Source organism: Eurytemora carolleeae, unplaced genomic scaffold (genome assembly GCF_000591075.1).
Source record: "Eurytemora carolleeae unplaced genomic scaffold, Eaff_2.0 scaffold493, whole genome shotgun sequence".
Classification (NCBI taxonomy): domain Eukaryota; kingdom Metazoa; phylum Arthropoda; class Copepoda; order Calanoida; family Temoridae; genus Eurytemora; species Eurytemora carolleeae.
In genome coordinates, this window is record NW_019396728.1 from 1 (window position 1) to 13271 (window position 13271).

General features: G+C 30.7%; 1 protein-coding gene across 1 annotated transcript; it reads right to left on the minus strand.

Moving 5' to 3' along the window:
• Window positions 1-787: 787 nt before the first annotated feature.
• LOC111707881 (recoverin) lies at window positions 788-8190 on the minus strand (the record flags this gene model as incomplete). Its single annotated transcript, XM_023481063.1, is given in 8 exon segments — window positions 788-861; window positions 2375-2504; window positions 3191-3290; window positions 4107-4153; window positions 4704-4772; window positions 5762-5880; window positions 7025-7104; window positions 8140-8190. Coding segments are annotated over 8 exon segments (662 nt in total), but the record flags the coding sequence as incomplete, so codon positions are not given.
• Window positions 8191-13271: the final 5081 nt, after the last annotated feature.

Genomic DNA, 13271 nt, shown 5'->3' on the forward strand with positions numbered 1-13271 from the left:
CAGATACATTTATTTTAGCAATAAACTTTATCTTATCTTATCTTATCTACCTGCAGTCAGGTTATAGAGACTGTAAAGACGATCAGAAACTTTTACAATGTGACAATTTAAAAGTTAAATCAGCCTTTAATATAATCTTTGTTTAAAAAATAAGGATACTTTTGCAGGAAATCATGAAATAAGGACAGTTTAAATTCCGTACAGTTGTCTCTGAAGTCTAACTGTGGGGTAACCTTGTAAATACAGAGCATCTCATATCATGTTAAATTATCTCTAATTTTTTACGCCAACATAAACACATTATACACAAAAAATTTAACAGTGTCAGTAAGTAAATTATTATAAAAGCCTTATTTTATTTTTCAAAACGATTAATTTTATTATGATTTGTTTCATAATGGGCCAACCAATCAAAAGAACCAACTCTGGTTAGGCGGGTTCAAACTACATAGTAAATTGTGATTTTTTATTTGTATTATTTCGTGCTTTTAGTTGAATAAAAATATGAAATGAATTGAAATGAAATTTTCTGATAAAATCATTGATGTAAAAAAATCTGGACATAAATCTAATCAAACAATGCCTTTTCCTCCTGTATCTAAATATTTTTATAATTCATTTTTATTTACTTAAAATAAACCATTTGCGGAGAAAGAGGAAGTAGCTGTGTAGTCCCCAAAAAATGGGGTTTAGAGGGATTTTAGCCCCCAAAGAAGGGTGGGGGGGAAGCCTCCCCCTGACGAAATCCTGTGTATACCCCTGAAAAAAATAGACAAATAACACTTACCTGTGTTTATTAGAAAACAGTACAATTGTTTCCAGTTCTTTGCTTTTCTTCAGAACAGGTCTTTTAGGTTTATCCTAAATATAAATAGACAATTAAAAACTGTAACTCCGGATCATTTCAATACCGAGCCGACTTTTAAACAGATAGAGCAAGCAGTTCAGTACACATATAGATTATAGTGAAATTTATTTGAAGTACGTGCAGCGAGGCTTAAAGCCTATAGGGCTAACCATGTTTAATTTAATTCTTAGATCCGTTCGTTAATGGTTTATTTAATTAGCAAACAGCTTATCAAGTAGTCTTGAACTAAACTTTCAGTTCAATTAATGTTTTTTTTTCAATCGTTAAAGGTACAGACTGGCTATGTAAGGTAGTTGAACTGAGTATTGTGGAAAGTTTCTTTAGGATTCATTGAGACATTTAAAACTTTTTAAAGATCTGTAAATCCTGAGCTTGAGCGCAAATTCGACGTTAAAAACTCCTACTTTGAGGGTGGATACGTGTTCAGAATCGTTTTTTTTTTTAATTGTTAAATAACGACGAAGAAAAAAAAATTCAAAAATATACAGTAATCTAATTAGATGGTTAGGAACATATTTCTCAAATAAATCTATGCTAGAATCAATTATTTCGTTTTCATCATTTTATTGAATTTCTTTTTTTCTTTGAATTTATTCGCAAATTTTTCAAATTCTTCAAATGTCGTCTTTTCAATAATAATTCCAGAAAATCTGCAGAAAATCTGCAGAAAATCTGCAGAAAATCTTTGAGAATAGTGAGAAACCAGAAAAATGAGAAAACAAAAACTAATAATTGAATAAGATTACTTATTTTCGATGATAAGATTAATTTTTATTTTCTCAGCCTGTTCCTAAACAACTGTATAATTTTTATACATTTTATGACGTCGTTAATTAATAATTTAAAAAAAAACGAATATGAGCCCCATAGGTTCAACCGTTTTAACGTTTAATGGACGCATGCAATCAGACAAAATATAAATAAACAGATTTTTTTTTTCAATTTAAGCATAAAAGTTATATAAATCTGGTGCTTATTTAAAGAAAAAGTTGTTTGGTAAATATTAAAAAAAAACCTTTATTTATAAAGAGGTTGTTTCGTTAAATTAATAAAAACCGCTGTTTGTAAATATAACTATTATTCACCAAAAATCTAGCCCATATAATCACAATTTTTCTACTTTTTAATCTTCAGTAAGATATTGTAGGAAAAGGTTTAGAATTAGTCTAACAAAACTTGGTGAAGTATTATATCAATTTATGATATTCACTTCATAAACTATACTTAAATAAGTACAGTGAGAACAAGGAAAACTGTGGAATAACTGTCGTCTTTGTTCATTCTTTAATTAAGAAGCATTTGTAATCTAAATTGTTGCAACTGTTATATCTCTAAAAATTAAAAGGGCAATTTTTAGTAAATTTTAGTTGCAACATACATATGATAATCTAGTTGCAACATACATATGATAATTTAGTTGTGACATACATATGATAATTTAGTTGCAACATACATATGATAATTTAAGAAACTAAAATGTCAAGTGTTCCACTATTTGATGCAAACCTTTAATTTTGGTTTTTCATCTTTTTTTCTGTCTTCTTGTTTTGTTTCTTCTTGTTTTTGTTTCTTTAAGTCCTCTTCCTTCTTCTCCTTAATTCTCTCTACACTGATAGGACTAGGCCCGGCACTTATCCTAGAAAGCATGTACAGTGTACAATCGAAGAAAAATGTGAAATTGTCATTTTTCGGAGCACCAGTGCTAATTTCATCTTAATACAGTGATAACCAGAAAACTGTGGAATAGGAAGACGACATTAGTGCAATACTGAAGGGCATTTGATGCTGTCACAAAGCAAATAGCCTTACAAGTAAGCGATTAATCATGCTAATTAATTGAAATGTTTCTCCTTACACTGAAAAATCTTTGTTTGGTTCATGTTCATTGGACTATTTAAAGTCATATCTTGAGTCTAAAAGTTGTCTTTATTTTCCAGAGTTTTCTGGTTATCACTGTAGCATCATGACATTTTTCATTCATCAACATTTGACAAATGATGCTCATTAAATTTGCTCCGCGCTCCAAAAACATTTGACATTTCTTAGAGTTAAGTTTATTATTTCTTTAAAAAATCAAGTTTTGGCCTTGGGGGTTTTACAGAGACTGTTATCGTTATTTCAAATGACTCTCCGGCCTATATGGAAAAATGACAATGCCCGATTCACAACAGAAAGCTCGAAACCATCAATAATGTAAAAGATATTGTCCAATCAAATTCCACATCCTTGATTAGGTTTCAAGGTTACAGCTGTGAATTGGATTCGACAATCTACAATGAAGCGTCAAGTAAAATTATGCCAATAGTTCCTTGAAACTCTTACTTGCAAAGTTTGATGAAGATGTCCTCCATCTCCTCCCTGTCAATCTCCCCGCTCCCATCCTTGTCGTACAGCTTGAAGGCCCACTTCAGCTTCTCTTCAACTACAACAAGCATCAAGCAGGCTCAGTGGGGGGTATTAACACCCCTCCCTCTAGTTTTTTTTGCCCTAGCACTCTCATTTTTGACACTAGCTTAACATTTTTTTTTACTTTTAAGAAATAGTAAAAAACGTAATTTTAACGAAGTTACGACGTAATTTCTACGTAGCAAACGTGATTGGACTTTTCTGGGTAAATAAATTTCTCAAATTCCAAATTAATCTGAAGCGGTTACAAAGAACGAATAGTTTACAAAAAATATGAAAGTTTATAGTTTAACTATAATCAATCATTTACAAAATGATTCATATAACCATTTGATTGTTATAAAACCAAGGTTAATTGTTTGTTTTGTTTTATTACTTGAGAAGAAGAAAACCGCAAAGTAATGATTTTATAACTGAAAGTCTGAAACAGAGAGTTTCAGGAAAAATTGGGGACACAATTTTTAAATACTTTTCAAAAGTATTGAGATAAAGAAATTGTGTTTTTGTCACAAACTCTAATTTTCTTTGAAATTCCACGTGATGTCTTAAACCTTAGATATTTAAAATTATGTATTCTGTTAGAGATTTATTAATCTAAGTTTAAAATATGGTTTACACCATCAGGTTGCACAGATTTAAGGATTAGAAAACTTGAGTTTGTGACATAAACTTATTTCTAAACTGTTATACAACCCATTTTTATAATTTGAGAACAATCCTATAAAAAGTGCAGATTTAATGCATTGTTTGTTGCTAAATATGATAAATTATAGAATGTTTTTATCCAATGTTTTACGATTTAAATAGTAAAAAATTCTATAATTTGTTTTACCTGAACCCCGCATAGACATTGAAAACGCCATCAAAAGCTCATTAAAACTAGAAATGAAATTGCAATTATCTACATTTTATTTAATTTTGGCTTTGCAAAGTTTATATTAATTTATTTAAGTAACTGTAGTATTGCAGTCTACAAGGTATCTTTATATTTGACACAAATGTTTTCTGCTGCAGCTCAACTGTTTAAATGGTAAAAATAGAAAACAGAATTCTTTCGTTTAATGTGAAGAGACAGGCTATTTTTGTGTGTTTCAGACATAGATATGGAAATAACAAATAATCTAGAGGAGGATTATGATTACTGTATGAAGCTTTTTATGTAATGTGAATAAGAAAAAACATGCTGTGCAAAATGTATCATCAGTCTATCAGTCTTATGGATCTAAAATGTTCAAGTATCTGGACATGTAATAACCTTATAAAATTATAATTTTTGAATTTTATGTAAAATAAATAATTCTGCTCTATACTGGATGGAAAAAAAAAATAAAAATATGAGTCTTGTTCAAATCTGAACTGCGGACATTTTGATAGATTTTTAGGTAAATTTAACATTTTGGATTAACATAACCAGTGCCAAAAATCTAACCTGACTGAACCAGTTTTGTCAGGATCAAATATTCTAAAAATATTTTCAATCACTAGCTCGTCGTTACACCTAAAAAAGAGACTTATCACTTTTTCACTTTGCAAATTATCCAATTTGCATATTTTAACATTTGTTCTTGATTGCTTTCAGATAAAACAAGTTATTCCCCAGATTAAGAAAATATTTAAGTCTTGAAATTCTTAAAAATTCTCACTCAAAAATAGCTTTTATAAAAAAGCAATTAGTTGATAAAAATGCAAAGTAAACTTTTCAAAAAAATTAAACATTGATATCTAATTAATACTTGAATAGACAAAGCTTTCAAGGGCACCATTGTAGATTGTTAATTGCTATTTTTGCATCTGGAGGGTCACTTGAAATTACTCGTGCAGTCGCTTTAAGACTGTTATGTTAATATATAAACTTTGTACTTTTCAACACTGCACAGTGCACATGCATGAAGTTGAAATACAAGAACATTTTTTTAAAATTAATTGTTGATCAATGATTTGTTGGACTATACATTGTGCTAGAATATCTAACATTAGAGAATGCTGGAATGAAATCGAAAATATATCTTCAAGATTTATAATATACAACAGAATAAAGGAATTGAGTCTTTGCCACAGATATTTTAATCTCTATATCTTTGCAACCTAATGTCACAGGCCTTAGACATGTCAAACTATGAATTCTGTTAGATCACACAATCTAAGTTTGAAATATCAATGGTTTACACTATAAAGTTGCAAAGATATTGGGATTAGGGCTCAATTTCTTTGCATTGCTCATACTTGTATGTAAAACTAGAGAAGCTGCAGGGTTACCCACAAAGGATGAGATTATGAAGACGACCAGAATCTTTTTTAATTTGACTATTCCAAGGCTAAATAAAGCCTTCAGTAGAATTTGTTTATGGCTTATTTGATGATTAGGCAAAAAGAGAAACAAGCTTACAATTGCATAGAATCATAGATATAAGGGAAAAATTCTGACAATCGTCTCTGAAGTCTCTTTCTAGGTAACCCTGTACGAGGTCATAAATTCGCCATGCATACCTGGGAAACACCTTTCTTACGAGTTGAGTCAGCTGATTCCTGTTTATTTTCCCTGATGGAAAATCCTGTTTAAAACTATTCCAGAGCTGCACAATCTCATACTCAGTAAACCTCGTACTCTGAACAATATATAAACCCTGGAACAATATATAAACTATGGAACAATATATAAACCCTGTAACAATATATAAACCCTGGAGCAATATATAAACCCTGGAACAATATATAAACCATGGAACAATATATAAACTATAGAACAATATATAAAGTCTGGCACAATATATAAACTCTGGAACAATATATTAACCCTGGAACAATATATAAACCCTGGAACAATATATAAACTCTGGAACAATACATAATCTATGGAACAATATATACACCCTGGAACAATATATAAACTCTGGAACAATTATAAACCCTGGAAGAATATAAACCCTGGAACAATATATTAATCCTGGAACAATATATAAACCCTGGAACAATATATAAACCCTGGAACAATATATAAACCCTGGAACAATATATAAACCCTGGAATAATATATTTAAACCCTAGAACAATATATAAACTCTGGAACAATATATAAACCCTGGAACAATATATAAACTATGGAACAATATATAAACCCTGGAACAATATAAAAACCCTGGAACAATATATAAACTCTGGAACTATATATAAACCCTGGAACAATATATATACCCTGGAACAATATATAGACCCTGGAACAATATATAAACCCTGGAACCATATATAAACCCTGGAACAATATATAAACCCTGGAACAATATATATACCCTGGAACAATAGTTAAGCCCTGGAACGATATTTTTTTGTTTGGAATTTGAAGTTCCCGAGGTTGCCCGTGGAAATTCAAACCTGGGACCTGTGCTGGGACCTATCATAATGTTAAGGGGAAAGTTTAAAATTTTCATATTTTGTTACAATTTGGATTGCTATTGGTGGTATCAGACATACATACATACATACATACATACATACATACATACATACATACATTTTTGGAGGTTTTAAATATTTTCTCCTGAAGCACATTATTTGTATATTTTATTATATTTCATAAATAATTAAATAATTACTTACTTACTTGCTTACACACTGAAATATAAGTACAATTTTGACGTACTGCCTTAAGGTTTTCAGAAAAGAAGTTTATGTACTTTCACGATCTTATCATAAAAATAATAATCCCGTTAATTTTTCTCCATACCCCCCATCCCTCCCCCCTCCCCTCCATACCTTTACAAGTTTATCATATTCCATATTTGTTAAAGATTCCTTTTCTTCTAGCTCCTCTTCTTCTTCTAGTTCACTCGTAACTAAACAGTTTTGAAAAAAAGTTTTAAAAATCATTTATGAAATAAACTGATACAGGGTTTCCTACAAAAGATAAGACTTAATATATTGACCACCCGAATCTCTTTAAATACACTGATACAGGTTTTCCTTAATATATTTACGACCCGAATATTTTTAAATACACTGATACAGGGTTTCCTTAATATATTGACGACCTTAATATCTTTAAATACACTGATACAGGGTTTCCTTAAAATTTGACAAAAAAAAATTTCAGATGCATGGAACCATTTTTGCAAGCAAAAAATTGAAAGAAATTCGCACGAAGAATCGTCTCTTAAGTGTCTTTCTTTATGTGTTACTCTGTAAAATCTGTCGAATTTTTTGTGGAGCTTTATTACTTACTTACTATCAGATAATAACTTTCTTTTCCGGTATCACAGTTTTTTAAATTATCTCTACGTATTGTAAATTAATAAAAAATGCAAGATTTTGAAGAGAAACATTGAGATGAAAAAAATACCTACAGTTTACGTTTATTTCATCACAATTAAGACGACTTTTTTATTATTTTTATTGATTGTTTATAAGCTTTTTCGAATTACAAGTTTACAATTAATAAAAAAGAGAAGCCTTTTAATCGACTGCTTCTCTTTGTTTTTATATTTATGTGTATCCATGCTGTTAAAACTTTAAATTAGTCAAAATTTAATTCAAAAGTCGTCTTCTTTGTATCGATATAATCGCTTACCAATGTATAATATCAACACGAACTCTTATTTCAAAGTATCATATATATGGGAGCAAATGTCTCTTGACTTTATTTATTTATTTACCAACTGAAGTGCCCTGCGTTGCCCGTTGAATTTAAAAAATCGAATTTTGAAAGAAATTTTAGCCTTTNAAAGAATAAAATTTAGATTTGTATAGGCCTATGTTGGCCCAGGTTTCCTCAAAAACAAAGTCAGTCAATTTGGTTCTGCCGTTTAGCCAGCTAAATGCAAAGCTAACATTTAAATATATATGTATATATGAGCTTTATTATATAGATTTACCTATGATATCAACACTGGTTCCCATTGTTCTACTTTTGTTCATGTGTAGGATTGTCTGGAAACAGTATTGTAATAAAACCAAGGATGTTGTACATTGTAGGTACAATGTACATACATTATCTAAGGCTCTTTATGAGCAAGATATTCATCGATTTAAAGGGACTGTTAGCATAATTTTAAGAGCTATCCTCCAATAAAAGATGGCAATTTCCTATTCACAACGGTACCCTTGATACCCTCAAATCAGTAATGTTGAAGGTGTTTTTTTTTCTAGGTTTAAAGTTGTTTAATTCTGATAATTCCACAATTGATAATAATATGTTTTCAAACTATGAACATTTGTATCTAATTCGTATTGGATCAAAAAAAGTTTAATTCTTATAACTGATTATTTCTCTGCAAAGATAAATTTTTTGTGTTCATTATCTTTAGATATTTTCAATCAAAGTTTATTTTAATCCCACTGCAGGCACCAGACAACACCTCAGCTTTTATTAATTAGACCCTAGATAACTTGACAGTTTCTAGGTTTGCATTCTAACCAACCTTGGGTAATAAAACAAATAAAAATAAGTTTTTTTCCAATTATGCACTTTACAAAAACAGGATTCTTGATTCCTCAACTTAAGTTATCTCTACAGGTTATGAATATGGCTATCAAGGGCTAACAAAAAGTAATAAAATTAATTTGTAGATCTGCATAAGATGGAGATCAAGGCATGATCCTGCAGGATTATAACAAAAGTCAACGGAATTAAGTTTTTGCCACAAACTCAAATTTTCTAATCCCTATATCATGCACCCTTGATATTTCATACTTAGGCTATTTGATCTAACAGATTTTATAGTTTGAAATATCTAAGGTCTACGACATTGGGTTGCAAAGATATAGGTATTAGAAAATTTGAGTTTGTGACAAGGACTCAATTCCTTTATTGTATTACCAGGCCTTGCATTCCAAATGAATATACCTTTCCCAGTCTTAACATTTAATAGAATTTGAAGATTTTGGACTTTAGTTAGAAGTTTTTAAACCATTCTAGTTTACCGACTTGAAGGAATTATGGTCCTAAAACAATGTGCATTTCTATCAACTCAGATATTGCAATAGTTTTGAAACACCTCTCTGGAACTGTCGACGTTATTGATTTCAACCCTTCGTTAAAAAAAAAGAAGAGTGACATGTACGATTCACAACGGTACGTTCCCTTGAAAGCACAATCCCTGAGTTACAATTTGTGTTAAATTCTGACAATTTTTTTCTTCATTACCTCTGCAAGTGTTACCCCCAAGTCACTGTTATAGAGAAACCTGTATTGAAAATATACATAGTGTTTATCAGACAAAAGGTTTCTCAGATGTCACTGTATAATAGACTAGCTTGAAAACCCAGCGTTACCCGGGGTAATCACAGGTACTCCCGCAGTTTACCCGCGCTTGGTCGTAAATTACGATTTGGGCTATTTTTCTCTATAAAAGTAGACCCACTCAATTTAGAATCTCTAAACCAAGCTAAGAACATTCCCGTTGGTCTCCCGAGTTCCCCCATCACAATTTGATGCACAATTGTCTAGGGGTTTCTGAGTTATGATCGGACATCCAAACATGTCAACAGAGATTACAACTTTAGTTATAGACTAACTGAATTGCTCGGCCCTGCCCAGGTTACTCATAGTTACTATCGCCGTTTACCCGCTCTCGGTCGATTGTACCGGTAAATTTTCGCCAAAAAATAGGCACTCAAAACCAAGCAGCATTAGACTGGACTTTTTAAGGAATTATTTTAGAAAAACATTTCTTATATCACAATCTGAAATTGAAAAAGCAAGCATATTTATTGTAATGTTTTTACTTGTAAAAAGTGTGTGTTTGTTATTCTGAAATGTTTAAAGCTTTTTAAAAGTTTTTCCTGGTCTAATATTATTATATCTATAGTTGAGAACTTGACAAGTAGTAAACTAGTACTGGAGTGGAATGTACATGGTCTAATATTATTATATCTATAACCCCCCTCCAACCTCCAACCTCCAACCAAACTTTTCTCATTCAAAAAATGAAAATTCTCAGAAATCCAAGTATTTTTGGTGACACATAAATGTGTAACAAATTATACGTTACATGATACACATGTAATTTTAATTATATAAATAGAGTTAAAACATATATGCATTGTATGTACGAAAAAATAGAGTGATGGGAAGATCCCAGAGACAGGGTTACCCCTTGTAGGATTTGGGTGAATCAATGATTTTCAATTTGAGCCATGTAAATATTGAATATTTTATACTTAGATACTTTGGTTTCCAGCTAATGAAAGAAAGAGTCCCCCTCTACATGTATTCCTCTTCAAGGCATTGTTCAGAATATAAATATATATTATATAGGCCAATTCTTAATAATGCTCATTAACTAGTTTCCATGACTGGGTATAATTTACAGCCCCCCCTGGAGGGATATTATAAACAGTGTGCCGAACAAAAATATCCTCAGAAATTAAATTTCAGAAATCCCCGAAATAATATTTATTGATAACAAGCATGCATGTTGCTCATGAAGTGCCTGTAATTAAAGCGTTTTGCTGCCATTTATTTTTTTAAGTGAAGCTAAACTTTGTTCACTGGCACTTTACATAAAAGCAGGAAAATCGGCCAATTCCGCAGAGCACTTTAACCCTATCACGATGGGGGGGGGGGGGTTTTCCAACTTCATTATTGAGAACAACTTTAGCAAAAAAAAATGCTGCAGAATGCATTGCACAGGGTTGAGGATGGTCAAACAGCTGGTCAGTGTTAAAAAACAATCAAAATAGTATACTTTTTATTTTGTTTAAGCTAAAGATCGTATTCACTTATTTAAAGAATGGTATGCAATAATATGTATCACATGTTAATTTATTTTAAGCTAAAGATCGTATTTACATATTTGAATGTTATGCAATAACATATATCACATGTGTTAATTCATTTTAAAAATAAAAATTAATCTGTTGAAACATTTTTCTGACAAACTTTAAGAATATTTGTAAAACCTCCCAAGCACATAACAGATAAAGTTACAGGTATAATTTTTCTAATGAACTGGCTTAGAAAAGTTGTACAAGGGGTATGTATGTATAACAAAATACTCATCCCTAATCCCTATATCTCTGCAACTCCTAAAAACAAAATCCACCAATCTATATGAGACAAAAATAGCCCAATCTGGAAAGGGTTAAGCTAAACAAAAAATCGATTCACTTCTATTTGCCATTTTAGTGTCGTTACCGTTGACGCGCTTTTTTAAAAAATAATTGGAGCTTTTCGTGAAAATCTCTTTTTAGTGACACCCTGTCTTGCAGCTTACTGCGTGCATACTGTGTATTAGAGTAACAAACCATAATCCATCAAATTCAATAATTACATTCTTGATAACCCCAAAACATATTTGTTCTTTTATAAATAATCAGTAAAAAAGTTTTTTTTTTAAATATTTTGTTTGATCGTGATAAGCAATTTAGGCACCACTTTTCTTCTCATTATAATATTGGGGTCACAGTTAGTGGTTTAGCTCTAATGTACTTTATATCCAGTCATATATTATAAGCAGGGGAAAGGAAGTCAAGGTTATAATGATAGGAAAGTTAATTGCAGCTGCGTATATTCTGCGTACATATTGAAACCAGTTTCTCTCTGGGCGGTGTTTGTAAACAAGAATAAATCAGGGAAAAATTATAAAGGGAAGGGAAATGGCGCTTGTCTGGCATGAGAAAGTCAGTCGCACTGCTTTGCAGACGAGTTCGTAATTACACATGCACAATCTTTTGGTTCATACACACAAATTGACTACAGTCAAGGAAATTGCAGAACAATATCGTCAACTATAATTAAGCTTGAATAACAAGTAATTTATTGTAAACTTTAATCAAATTATATTCTTTGCATGAAAATTTGGCTTATAGTGTTTACTTAAACATATAAATAATGCATGGATACATGTATATTTAAACTTATTTTCAAGTAAACACTTAACAGTAAACAAATGTACTTTCCTAGACTGTACGAATACCGAGATTCTTATGTACTGTATACCTACAGTACACGCCTTCGGTTCGGTATTACTCACACACACTCTTTTTGTACAGACACACATACAAGACGTTTCCGCCCCCTTGAATAAATGCATCAGTGTTCGTTAAGTATTCGTGGAGGATAAAAGCATTTAATTTTGATAATTTTAATAATTCACATAATAGTTTCCTTTGAGTAGAATATTTCATTGAATTTTTATGTGAAAGATGGAACCCATGTCTGCCTGTGACATACGTCTTGTGTTTACATTACCGCCTATAATGTGTTGATAAAAATTAAAGAGAAAGTTAACCTTTGTCTTTAACTACATCAAATACTTCTCACTATTGATAAAATCTGGTCTCAGATTCTACTAAAGTACAAGAAAGCAGTTATGGTAAAATATCTCTGATTCATTAAAAACTTTCCTAACATTGATAAAAAGTGTGTTCGTTTTTGCAACATACAAAATACTCAACTATATTTAGAGTTACTAGGAAAAAATAAGACCTCAAAGACAACTATACAAAATTTATTTTTACTAATTTTTTCTTTCATAGTTCTATATTTTGCTTTAATAAATATTTAGCCAAAAAGAATTCACAGCTAACTGAAGTGCCCGGCGTTCCCCAGGAATTGAAAAAAAGTTTAATTTAAAAGAAAAAAATTGGAATTTTGAAGAAAAAAAATCGGATGGGTTCCATAAAATAAATGAGAGTATTTTTTATAAAATTTGCTTTTTTAAATACTTCAGCTATTATGTATGATGTATATATGAGCGGAGAGAATTTTTATAAAGATATTTACATTTTGCTTATAAGAAAATTAAATTTATAAACGAGTTTACTTGTATGAAATACATATAATTGGTACAGTGGCACCCATAAGACTTTGTAAATGGAAGACAGCCATTTTTACAATCCTACAGTGAAACCCTTAATAACGAATACATCAAAAGAATTCATCAAATGTCATATTATTCACTTTCTGATAATGGAATGTTGCAGATATTTAGTTTTTTAATTAAATGATTATATGGAACTCTTTAAAACTGTTCCCGCATGTTCATGGCTATTTATTTATTTT